This window comes from Narcine bancroftii, chromosome 4 (assembly GCF_036971445.1).
Source record: "Narcine bancroftii isolate sNarBan1 chromosome 4, sNarBan1.hap1, whole genome shotgun sequence".
NCBI classification, from domain to species: Eukaryota; Metazoa; Chordata; class Chondrichthyes; order Torpediniformes; family Narcinidae; genus Narcine; species Narcine bancroftii.
Genome location: NC_091472.1, coordinates 276,126,896 through 276,139,474, shown reverse-complemented (window position 1 = coordinate 276,139,474; position 12,579 = coordinate 276,126,896). Strand labels below are relative to the sequence as shown.

Genomic DNA, 12,579 nt, shown 5'->3' with positions numbered 1-12,579 from the left:
TTCCCAGCTTGGCCATCCTGGTGTTTATACTCTTATGTCTCTTCCTTGAAGGTAGTGTCTCAAACATACTTCAGGCTGGATGGTAAGTTCCCTTGATGATTCTCTAAGCATCTATGAACACCACACCCTGTAGATATCATTGATAGAGGGAAGGGAGACCCAGTGATCTTCTCAGCAGTTTTAATCCCCTTCATTGCTGATCATTGATCTGATGCCGTCAGCCAGAACATGCTGTATTGTGCTCCTATGGAACGTTGCTGTGATGGTGGCCAGTTGCATTGTCCACCTCAACCTCATTATGAAATGTAGACACTGCTGCGCGTTCCTAACTAATGAGGAGGAGCTGTGTGTCCAGGATAGCTCATCCTTGAAATAGAACTTTGTGCTCCCTACTCTCTCTACAATGGAAGCATTGATATATAGTGGGAAGTGGTCCTTCATCTTCCTTCATTCTCCTTTGTCTTGTCCATGCAGACACTTGGGTTATTGCTTTTGCATCACCGCACAAGCCTATCAGGCTTCTCTCTGGGCTTGTCATTGCTACCACTGTGTCATCTGCAAACTTGGTGATTCTGTTGAAGGTAAGCTTGGCAGTACAGTTGTGAGTCAGCAGTATGAACAGCAGCAGGCTGAGCACGTAGCCCTGAGGTGCACCAATGATGAGTGTAATGAACAGAGCAGGCTGAGCACGTAGCCCTGAGGTGCACCAATGCTCAGTGTAATGAACAGCAGCAGGCTGAGCTCGTAGCCCTGAGGTGCACCAATGCTCAGTGTAATGAACAGCAGCAGGCTGAGCTCGTAGCCCTGAGGTGCACCAATGCTCAGTGTAATGAACAGCAGCAGGCTGAGCACGTAGCCCTGAGGTGCACCAATGCTCAGTGTAATGAACAGCAGCAGGCTGAGCACGTAGCCCTGAGGTGCACCAATGCTTAGTGTAATGAACAGCAGCAGGCTGAGCTCGTAGCCCTGAGGTGCACCAATGCTTAGTGTATGAACAGCAGCAGGCTGAGCACGTAGCCCTGAGGTGCACCAATGCTCAGTGTAATGAACAGCAGCAGGCTGAGCACGTAGCCCTGAGGTGCACCAATGCTCAATGTAATGAACAGCAGCAGGCTGAGCACGTAGCCCTGAGGTGCACCAATGCTCAGTGTAATGAACAGCAGCAGGCTGAACACGTAGCCCTGAGGTGCACCAATGCTCAGTGTAATGAACAGCAGCAGGCTGAGCACGTAGCCCTGAGGTGCACCAATGCTCAGTGTAATGAACAGCAGCAGGCTGAGCACGTAGCCCTGAGGTGCACCAATGCTTAGTGTAATGAACAGCAGCAGGCTGAGCACGTAGCCCTGAGGTGCACCAATGCTCTGTAATGAACAGCAGCAGGCTGAGCACGTAGCCCTGAGGTGCACCAATGCTCAATGTAATGAACAGCAGCAGGCTGAGCTCGTAGCCCTGAGGTGCACCAATGCTCAGTGTAATGAACAGCAGCAGGCTGAGCACGTAGCCCTGAGGTGCACCAATGCTCAGTGTAATGAACAGCAGCAGGCTGAGCACGTAGCCCTGAGGTGCACCAATGCTCAGTGTAATGAACAGCAGCAGGCTGAGCACGTAGCCCTGAGGTGCACCAATGCTCAGTGTAATGAACAGCAGCAGGCTGAGCACGTAGCCCTGAGGTGCACCAATGCTCTGTAATGAACAGCAGCAGGCTGAGCACGTAGCCCTGAGGTGCACCAATGCTCAATGTAATGAACAGCAGCAGGCTGAGCTCGTAGCCCTGAGGTGCACCAATGCTCAGTGTAATGAACAGCAGCAGGCTGAGCACGTAGCCCTGAGGTGCACCAATGCTCAGTGTAATGAACAGCAGCAGGCTGAGCACGTAGCCCTGAGGTGCACCAATGCTCAGTGTAATGAACAGCAGCAGGCTGAGCACGTAGCCCTGAGGTGCACCAATGCTCAGTGTAATGAACAGCAGCAGGCTGAGCACGTAGCCCTGAGGTGCACCAATGCTCAGTGTAATGAACAGCAGCAGGCTGAGCACGTAGCCCTGAGGTGCACCAATGCTCAGTGTAATGAACAGCAGCAGGCTGAGCACGTAGCCCTGAGGTGCACCAATGCTCAGTGTAATGAACAGCAACAGGCTGAGCACGTAGCCCTGAGGTGCACCAATGCTCAGTGTAATGAACAGCAGCAGGCTGAGCTCGTAGCCCTGAGGTGCACCAATGCTCAATGTAATGAACAGCAGCAGGCTGAGCACGTAGCCCTGAGGTGCACCAATGCTCAGTCTAATGAACAGCAGCAGGCTGAGCACGTAGCCCTGCGGTGCACCAATGCTCAGTGTAATGAACAGCAGCAGGCTGAGCACGTAGCCCTGAGGTGCACCAACGCTCAGTGTAATGAACAGCAGCAGGCTGAGCTCGTAGCCCTGAGGTGCACCAATGCTCAGTGTAATGAACAGCAGCACGCTGAGCTCGTAGCCCTGAGGTGCACCAATGCTCAGTGTAATGAACAGCAGCAGGCTGAGCACGTAGCCCTGAAGTGCACCAATGCTCAGTGTAATGTACAGCAGCAGGCTGAGCTCGTAGCCCTGAGGTGCACCAATGCTCAGTGTAATGAACAGCAGCAGGCTGAGCACGTAGCCCTGAGGTGCACCAATGCTCAGTGTAATGAACAGCAGCAGGCTGAGCACGTAGCCCTGAGGTGCACCAACACTCAGTGTAATGAACAGCAGCAGGCTGAGCACGTAGCCCTGAGGTGCACCAACGCTCAGTGTAATGAACAGCAGCAGGCAGAGCACGTAGCCCTGAGGTGCACCAACGCTCAGTGTAATGAACAGCAGCAGGCTGAGCACGTAGCCCTGAGGTGCACCAACGCTCAGTGTAATGAACAGCAGCAGGCTGAGCTCGTAGCCCTGAGGTGCACCAATGCTCAGTGTAATGAACAGCAGCAGGCTGAGCACGTAGCCCTGAGGTGCACCAATGCTCAGTGTAATGAACAGCAGCAGGCTGAGCACGTAGCCCTGAGGTGCACCAATGCTCAGTGTAATGAACAGCAGCAGGCTGAGCACGTAGCCCTGAGGTGCACCAATGCTCAGTGTAATGAACAGCAGCAGGCTGAGCACGTAGCCCTGAGGTGCACCAATGCTCAGTGTAATGAACAGCAGCAGGCTGAGCACGTAGCCCTGAGGTGCACCAATGCTCAGTGTAATGAACAGCAGCAGGCTGAGCTCGTAGCCCTGAGGTGCACCAATGCTCAGTGTAATGAACAGCAGCAGGCTGAGCACGTAGCCCTGAGGTGCACCAATGCTCAGTGTAATGAACAGCAGCAGGCTGAGCACGTAGCCCTGAGGTGCACCAATGCTCAGTGTAATGAACAGCAGCAGGCTGAGCACGTCGCCCTGAGGTGCACCAACGCTCAGTGTAATGAACAGCAGCAGGCTGAGCACATAGCCCTGAGGTGCACCAACGCTCAGTGTAATGAACAGCAGCAGGCTGAGCACGTAGCCCTGAGGTGCACCAATGCTCAGTGTAATGAACAGCAGCAGGCTGAGCACGTAGCCCTGAGGTGCACCAACGCTCAGTGTAATGAACAGCAGCAGGCTGAGCACGTAGCCCTGAGGTGCACCAATGCTCAGTGTAATGAACAGCAGCAGGCTGAGCACGGAGCCCTGAGGTGCACCAATGCTCAGTGCAATGGGGCTTGAGGTTTTGCTGCCAACCTGGACAGACTGTTGTCTTTCAATCAACAAGTCCAAGATCCATTTGCAGAGAGTGGTACTGAGTCCCATCAAGGACAATTTATCCACCAGCCTCTGAGACATACCTTACTGGTTTTATTTGAATTAATTCTTTGTTGTTTATTTGGAGGAGGAGTACAATTATACAGCAAAAAAAAGTTTTCCACTGGAGTAGAAGAGATTTAATGAAACATTTGCACTAATGGGGCTGAAGGAAGGGAACTACCCTCAGGGAGAGAGTCTCTCTTTCATAAAGTCAAAAAACCCGAGGGTAAAGGTGGAGATAGTTCGCCCTTACGTTGGGAAACTTACCTGCATGAATGCATCCTACCCTGTACCAAGTGCTGACTCAAATCCCTCTCGGGGGTAGAATCAGCGGTGCCACCCAGCATGTATGCAAACCCACTGCAAGTAGCTGACTAGGGTCAGGCTGATGAAGTCGTGATTACACTGTCAGCCCGCAATCCATCTCACTTCTCTCTCTCCCACTTCCTCACCCCCCCTCCATCTATGACCCCCTCAGGGATGGGGTTGCAGGTGGGAGCCCTCAGGGCAGCCACCGGGGCCCATCAGGGCAGGGGAGGGGAGGGTCTGGGCCATCAGGGGTGGCCAGGACAGGTTGTGATGGCTGCTTCGGCCTTCAGCCCCTCACCGGGCTGTTACAGCCTTCAGGGCCACTCGTCAGTGCCAGCTGCCTCAATATGTGGCAGATCGATGGTCATCTACCCTACTCATGATCCCCCACGCAGCTGGAGCCATCCTGGGAAACAAAGAGCAGTTTCAGCTACATGGAGGATTATGGGTAATGAAGTTGGCCATTGATCACTGCGTGTGAATGGTGTCATGGCACCAGTAGCCATGCCTCCTGATTGCCCCGGCTGCCTCAAGGCCGGATGGTGACATTCGAACAGGCTTTTCTGCGCCTGCATGAAAAGGTAAGAAATACCTTTTCATTCAGCTTCTTAGCCAGCCTCAATGTGGACGCCAACTATGAAAAGGCCTTGAGATGAAGGAATGCTCTATTTAAAAGCATCACTTGCAGTTTTTAGACTGCAGACATATTACAGCTCAATCAAGGAATTTTGCCGCTACACCCACAGTCTAAAAAGGAACATGCAAGAATTTTGAATCAATTCCTGCAATTTATCCTGCAGGACCTCCTACAACTGTTTGGAGGAAGCCTGCAGTGCATATCATACCATAAAAATTAATTGACTGTCATCTACTCTACTGCCTGTCCAACCACCATGACTGTTGGACCCAGATATCTGCAATTTAAAAAAGGCGCCCATTCTGAATGACCACACAGGCAGTAATTATGTTAATTTTTTTCTGTGATTTTCCCGACACTGCAGTCTAAAAACCATAATTGAAATTAAGTAGTGAGGTCCAAAGCAAGTTCTTTACGCTGTGTAATTGAAGCATTAAAGTGGCTTGTTAAAGCACTGGTTGAAGCAGAGACTATTCCATCATGCATTGAAAATGTATAATACATTTTAGAAGCTAGAAAATACAAGAAAGTGGGGCAGTGGAACAGGTTTTGACTTGTTCATGTGAAGAACTCACAGAAGCATGGCCTGTTATTCCTTCCATGCACAAACCAACTTAAAATAATCTGATAAAAATATTTATAGCCTTTTGAATGAATGAACAATTTTATTCCCCTTTAGTCACACCGAGCCACTTTTATACATGTTCAAATCATCTTTTTTTTCAGCATTCTCTAAGTTCTGTTGATGTAATTTCTTGCTGCCCTTGTGGATTGCAACAGTGTCAGGACCAATATAGGCAAGGACTATTAAAACGAGACAGCCACAAATAATACCTCATGTTGAGTTAACACTTCTTTATTCTCTTTAAAATCACAGTCCTTTTCTACAAGTTATGCTCATCTCTGCTGTCCAAAGTTTATAATTCAAACCTGCATGAAGTGGCTTAAAATTATATTGAACCATATGTTTAAAAGGAAGGGAAAATAAACAAGAGGGGGTTGGGGGAAGAGGAGTGAGAAATCGTTATTCACTTTTCAATATAAGGGAATTAGGGGTTACGAAGAGAAGGTGGGGATGGGGTACTGAACTTTAAGATCAGCCATGATCTCATTGAATGGTGGAGCAGGCTCGAACGACCTACTCCTGCTCCTATCTTCTCTGTTTCTTTTCTCAAATGTAACTTGCCAAGCACATGCCCCTGCAACTGTGGTGACCGGACCAAGGTGAATATCATGGACATTTTTTCATTCAGCAATGAAAGAAAATGGATAAGATATGTTGATACACATATTATTCTTCTGTGGGCAATTGCTCAAAGTTTTTTCCAAAACAGCAAGTACTTTTGCATGTGAAAATAATTAACAGTTATGAGTGAGTTTCAAATATTTCTAACAGACCTTAAAAAATGTTGTAAGAACCATTCAAATTTGCAGTTTTAAAGACCCACACATTCACACTCACAGTCTTAGATCAATGTTTACAGTGTTATTCTAATCTAATTGCTCTTCACTCTGATTTAAATAGTTTGTTTCTTGCACATTTTTGTTTTGGATATATGTCCAATTTTTAATAAATTAAAATAATATATTCTGCCTTGAACATTTCCTTTGGAAAAATAAATTCCAAGATGCAATTACAGTATATGAGCACAGTATTAATATTAATCATGAATGGTCTTTTGGAAGGTATTAGTGAGTCAGCTTATGGAAGTCCTCTAACAGTGAAGTAAGGTGGGGGGATTCCAGGATTTTGTCCCAGTGATGACGAGGGAACAACAATGTATTTCCATGATAGGATGATCTGTGATGTGAAGGGGCACTGAAAGATGGTTGGTAGTCCCAAGGGACTGCCTCTCTTGTCCTTTGAAGTGGTAGAGATCTTTAGTTTAGCAGGGTGATGAACGATCAATTACACAAAGAGTGAAATTGCCGAAACTGAAGGGATGCAAGGGATGGTCAGCATCTCTGTGTTGGTCGCTCACACTGACCCGGACTCAAAGTGGGGGCAGGCTTATGGCATGACAGGCTTTATGGGGAAGAAAGGGGAGGGGTCATAAGCCAGCCAGTGAGAGCAACTTCAACCAGGAAAGGTCATGTAATTTACATCCATCAGAAATTCCCATTCATTGTGACACCTTATTATTGTATCCTGTGCCTTTGTTTGTGAAGCACTGGAGCCTGTAATTTTTTTAACAGGTGGGAATGATTCTCATGATGATGCTTTCTAACATAGGAGACACTAGATGCACAATACACTAGTGTTGGTGATGAGTGGGCACTAAATCATCAAAGCAAAGCATATCTTGAGCAATACCTTAAGAAATTCTCCACATGTTTGCAAATGCAACTTCTTGCTGTTTTCAACATATACCTCAAGTAACTGGACATTTCCTTTCCCCATTTGTTTCTTAAAATGAAATATTATTCTTTCTTTGCGGGCTAGTGTACATTTTTCTTCTCCAAATTCTATTTGTTCTAGCTGTCCGCAAATTCATAACCAGGCCTTGAATTAAATTTTCATCAAGGTTAATAGTCCAATCTCACTGCTGGATGTTCATCCACCAATTGATAATACTTCAAAAACATTCCATGACACTTGCTTTCAAAAGTTTAAAAATCTAAATCAATTTAAGCACCAATTCATGCAGTATTTAGCACAATAATTATAAATGATTGCGAGTGAGAATGTTCTTAAAAGTAGCTCTTTATGAAATTAATGATTGGTGAAATGATTGATGTTAATCATTCATAATTCGTTTTTCCCATTCTCAGTTTTGTGGACTAATAAAACCAAGGTATCAGTTGATATGTTTAATAATTTGTCAGATCTGAAAACTCATTCTGCAGACTGGCAGGTCTCATATATGATCTAATTATGCCCATTATCACTCTCTCATCTTTGGTTGGATGGAAGGCCACAAATGGAACTTTTTTTACAACATGTTTTCATTATCTCATCAATAGGTTCTGGGAAATTGGAGCAGAGATAAATGTGATATTTCTAAAAAAAAAGAAAAGACAGGAATAAAAAGAAATCAGAAGAGAATGAATAGGAAATAATAGGAGTAGGGAATGTGGTGAATTGAACAAATCCTGGACTTTGACTATGTTTGATGATTTTTGAAATTATTTTAATTTAGAGATACCGTATGGTAACAAACACTTCTGACCCATGAACCCGTGCCTCCCAATACTCAAATTAACCTACATTCCTTGTACATTTTTGAAGGGTGGGAGGAAACTGGAGCACCTAGACGAAAGCCATGCAGATGCAGGGAGAACATACAAATTCCTTACAGATAGTGGCAGATTTGAAACAAGATCACTGGCTCTGTAATAATGTTGTGTTAACTGTGCCATCCAAAAGTAATTTGTTGAATGAAAATGTAGAAAGGAAAAGGTGTTTGCTTTTAGATTGAAGGAAGATGTTGAGAGAGAATTTCCCTAAGAATTGATGCTTATTATTGATTTTAAAAATGGAAATCATTTAGATATAAGGACAATTTCTAAATCTGCAAATGACAAAACTTGTAAGTCAGGTGATCTGTGAATAGACTTCAATGAGATGGAATACGCAGATAGGGGGTAGACAAAATTTAATTTTGAGAAATGTAAAGGTACCTTTTGGCTGCACGAAAAAAGCAACATAAAATGGAAGGGACATCATTAAAAAGAGGACAACAACAGAGAGATGTAGATATTTGTGCATGGATCATTTAACAGAGCAAAGCAGATTGAGAAAGTGGTTTAAACATTACTGAATCCAGTGCTTTATAAACAGAGGCATAGCATACAATAATAGAGTATCATGATGGATCATTATACAGTAAACCATTGGTTTGGCTCGACCAGAAGTATCAATGAATCATAGAAATATCCTGCACAGAGATGGACTGGTAGAAGATGGCTATCTACACTCATCTCCTTTCCTGGCATTAAGCCAATTTTTCTCTGTGTCTTTCCTATCCAAGGAACTTATTGAATATATTTTCTACACTACAGCTGCATTTGCTTTCATTACCTTTTCTGGCAGTTCATTCAATATATTCATTAACCTCTGAAAAAAAAAAATCCCCTCAAATCTTAGATTGTGGGTCACTCTGGGCCCACTCTTGAGGACAGATATTAAATTACATTTAAATTTTATTTGTATAGCTGAAGCTGATACTGGCCATTGGAACCCTTGCCACCCAATTTCACCCAAATAACCTACAACCCCATACATTTTGTAGGTTAGGAGGAAACCGGAGCACCTGTAAGAAGTCCACACAGGTCATGGGCAGAACATACACATTCCTTATAGACAGTGCCAGATTCAAACCCGGGTCACTGGTGTTATCATACCAGTGCGCTAACTACCATGAAGAGATTTGTCAATATCTTTGCAGGAATGAGGAATTTTAGTTGAATGAATAGGCTGGGGAACTTTGGGGATTTTTTTTTAATATAAAGTGAGCGGGGTAAATGACCTGGCACCATTCCTTCAAAGAAGGAACATGCATGAAAATACAGATGATTAATTCACACAAGGTTCAACAATCAACTCACCATTGTTAAAACATGATCACTGAAGCCTGAAATAGCAATTTTAAACTTATTTATTAAATTATTAGGTCATTAAATTTCTAAATATTTCATGATTTAGTTTCTCTTGCTCTTATTTTATTTTGATATGACGAGGTCTATTGATGGGCTAAAATGAGGATTTTTTTGTATTGTGAGGGGCACTGGACAAAGTGGCCACTCTACGTCTGCCTTACAGAAGACAAAAGTTAGAAATTCATGTATGTTACATTCAAAATGTAGTATTACATGACAATAATGGAACCTTTACCTTTACAGTTCTATGCTGCAAGAGAATTCCCATCTTATCAACACCAGCAGGACATAGCTTAGTTGTTTGCAAATCTACTTTATCAAATGTTTGTCTCAAAAGCTTAATTAAAGTGTATTTTAATGCTTTGGTAATATGGAAACAAGTGGGCAAAAATTGCAGGGAGATTTATGTGCATCACCAACTAATGATAACGACAAAGTTATTGTCATAGGCAAGCGTGTTGATTCCAATTTACTTACCCTCTTTTAGGATCGTCTCCCGACCTGTGCCATCGATTTTCTGTCGTCCAATTAAGAAACTAGTAGTGTCAGCAAAGTAGATGTAATTTGTTTCTGCGTGAAAATCAAGAGCCCGTGGATTAACAAGGTTTTCGACTTGTATCATATATTCATTAGCTGCTTTCGTGTTCAGGTCCATTGCACGAATGATTCCCGGGCGGCCTTTTCCATAAAACAGGAACAGTTCATTTTTTGGTTCTACAAAGAAAGATGAAGAAATAATGTTATATGATCACTTAAAATATTCAAGGAAACTAATAGAGTTAGGTGCAAAGAAATGATTCTCTCTTCACAGGGAACCTTAAATACTGAACCATAACCAAACAATGATATTCAACTAAATTAGGAATGGCGTTTGTGTGCAGAGGGTGCGAGATATTTGGAATTCTCTAATGTAGACACCAACTAATGCTCGGTTACTTGCCATTTTTATTTCTGACAATCATATATTTTTATTAATCAAAGGATATAGGACAAAGTTTGGCAATGGCTTTAGTTCACACATTAGCCAAAATCTCCTTCAAAGGAAGAAAATGCTATGTTCTTGAAGATTTATTTTGAGTATCCATGTGAAAGTAAATCACACTTCCTCAATAAATGAATGATAAATAGATGCCAGGAGGCTGCAATGGAGTTTGAAATGTACATATAAGATTTGTCAGTCTCAGAGGAATGAGTTTTTAAGTCTCGCCAACTGCCAAGGAATATTACACTATCCTAGAAATATATTATTTCCCCATTGGCAAGTTTAAACAATGAGATTAACTGTGGGGTCAACAACAGGAAAAATAATGATGTCAACAGACTTTGGGATCCTGAGAGCAGAAAAAGAGGAAGCATCTGCCGTTCTTTTTAAATCATTTTCTGATGATATCACACCCATTTCTGACTTAGAAATACAAAGTCTGTAAATGTGATCAATTTAACATAGAACATACATTACAGCACAGTACAGGCCTTTTGGCCCACAATGTTATGTTGACCTATATAAACTTAAATCACTCCGTTTCAAAGATTCCAGCATTTAAACAGATTTTGGCATTACCCAGCCATTTTCTAACTTTAATTTATTCTGTACAAAACTATAAGCAATTAAAAAGTAGGTTGCTTCAAGATCCAAAGCATTAATTAAAACTGCCAAGCATATTTAATCAATTGTGTGACAGATTATGTTATATTTTACGTTGTATACACATATGTTTTAAAGGAGATAAATTGTGTGGGGTTTTTAGTTAGGTCACACACAGATACAAAAACACTTCGAAACAGATCTCATTTAAATGCTGTAGCTTTGCTCAAGCCAGACAGACAAGGTTCCGAATGCTTTGCAAATATTTTATAGAATGCCTATGGAGACTTCACAAGTTGGTGCTGATTGAACATGCTGTGGAGTAATAGATTACTGTTTTGGAAAGCAACAGAAAACAAACTCAGAAGTTTGGGTCCGGTGCCGCAGTCTGAGTGCAGTTTGCTGTTGGGGAGAGAGAAAGAGAGGGAGAAAGAATTCAGTTCTACAGTTCAGCAGCAACAGCTGGGACTGGAACAGGACAAGCTGGCAAGCTTGTGGAAAAAAACCCTTTTTCAAGACAGTTCTTAGTTTAGCCTAGTTAAAGCCTTTGTGGTCCATACAAGAGGAGATGACTGGCTGTATAATGTTTCATTTGATATAAGGGAAACAAAAAGGAACTCTGTGGTGACCTGAAAGTGTAATGGATAAATACTGCGAGGAATTTGGTAAAATTAGAGTAGGTTAGATAAATACACACATTTTAAAACTGATCTTATTTGAAAGACTGAAGAATTCATATTCAGGAACATTGCAGAAACTTCATGCACATTTCACTAGTAGGTGCTAATTGAAATGACTTCATGAAATTAATAGACCATTGTTTGGAATTGGAGACAGGCTGGATGGTTGGATAACTACAAGGCTTCTGACCTCTCTGCAAAGTGCTCACAGAAGGGTCACTCCTGGGTTTTGTTTTCCTAAGACAACAGCTTGACCAAGAGAGGAGAACTCCAGTGGTTTGCTGAAGAAGGTGGGGGTTATTGCAAGTGAAAGAGTTACATAGGCTTTCTGGCAGTTGGACAAAGAGAGAGAGAGAGAGAGAGAGAGAGAGAGAGAGAAGATAAGTTCAATAATCTCTCTCAGTTAGTGCGTGAGACACTGAAAGAAGCTGAACAGTGCAAGCCAGGAGGAGCTGGTTGGAAACAGAAAGTTCCAGAGCAGTGGATGGCTGGAATCTGATGTTTCTCTTGGAATAAGTGGAACAGAAAGGAACTCTGCGTGGCCTGAAAGAAAGAGGTTGCCATCTGGAGAACCCTGATGGGGCAAGTTTCATCAGCGAGACCTTGAGGTGACTAATGGTGATACCTCAGTTGTGGAAATCCTGCAACAACAAATCTCTCCCCGCAAACTCTACAAGAATCTTCCTGAGCGGTAAACATTTACCTTTCAAGCACCAAAGCCTGGTGAACACTATGCATGTTAAATTCTGTGTACAGTATAAGGATTGCCTGCAAAGGTGAGATTGAACTGTGAACCAAAGAACTTTTCTTAAATTTACACAAACATTACATACACGTGCACTTAGAATTAGAAGGGGGTTAATTTGGGTTAATTAATTATAGAGATAAGTTAAAGTTTGATTCTGTTTTCATGTTTAAAGATAATTAAAAACAACTTTTGTTTAAGTAAATACTTGTATTGGTGAAAATCTATTGATGCTGCGTTTTGGGGTCC

The 12,579-nt window shown here is 43.0% G+C and overlaps 1 protein-coding gene across 13 annotated transcripts in view; it reads right to left on the bottom strand.

The window, feature by feature from the left end:
* The window catches only part of LOC138761991 (low-density lipoprotein receptor-related protein 1-like), a 1,165,126-nt gene that overhangs the window by 819,800 nt on the left and 332,747 nt on the right, over window positions 1–12,579 (bottom strand). For all 13 annotated transcript variants that reach the window (XR_011356692.1, XM_069935089.1, XM_069935091.1 and 10 more), the window contains one exon: window positions 9,798–10,034. Coding sequence is in view for 12 of the 13 variants with exons in the window: in XM_069935089.1 (XP_069791190.1) it covers window positions 9,798–10,034 (237 nt within the window). In the remaining variant the exon portion in view is untranslated. The remainder of the gene's footprint in view (window positions 1–9,797; window positions 10,035–12,579) is intronic.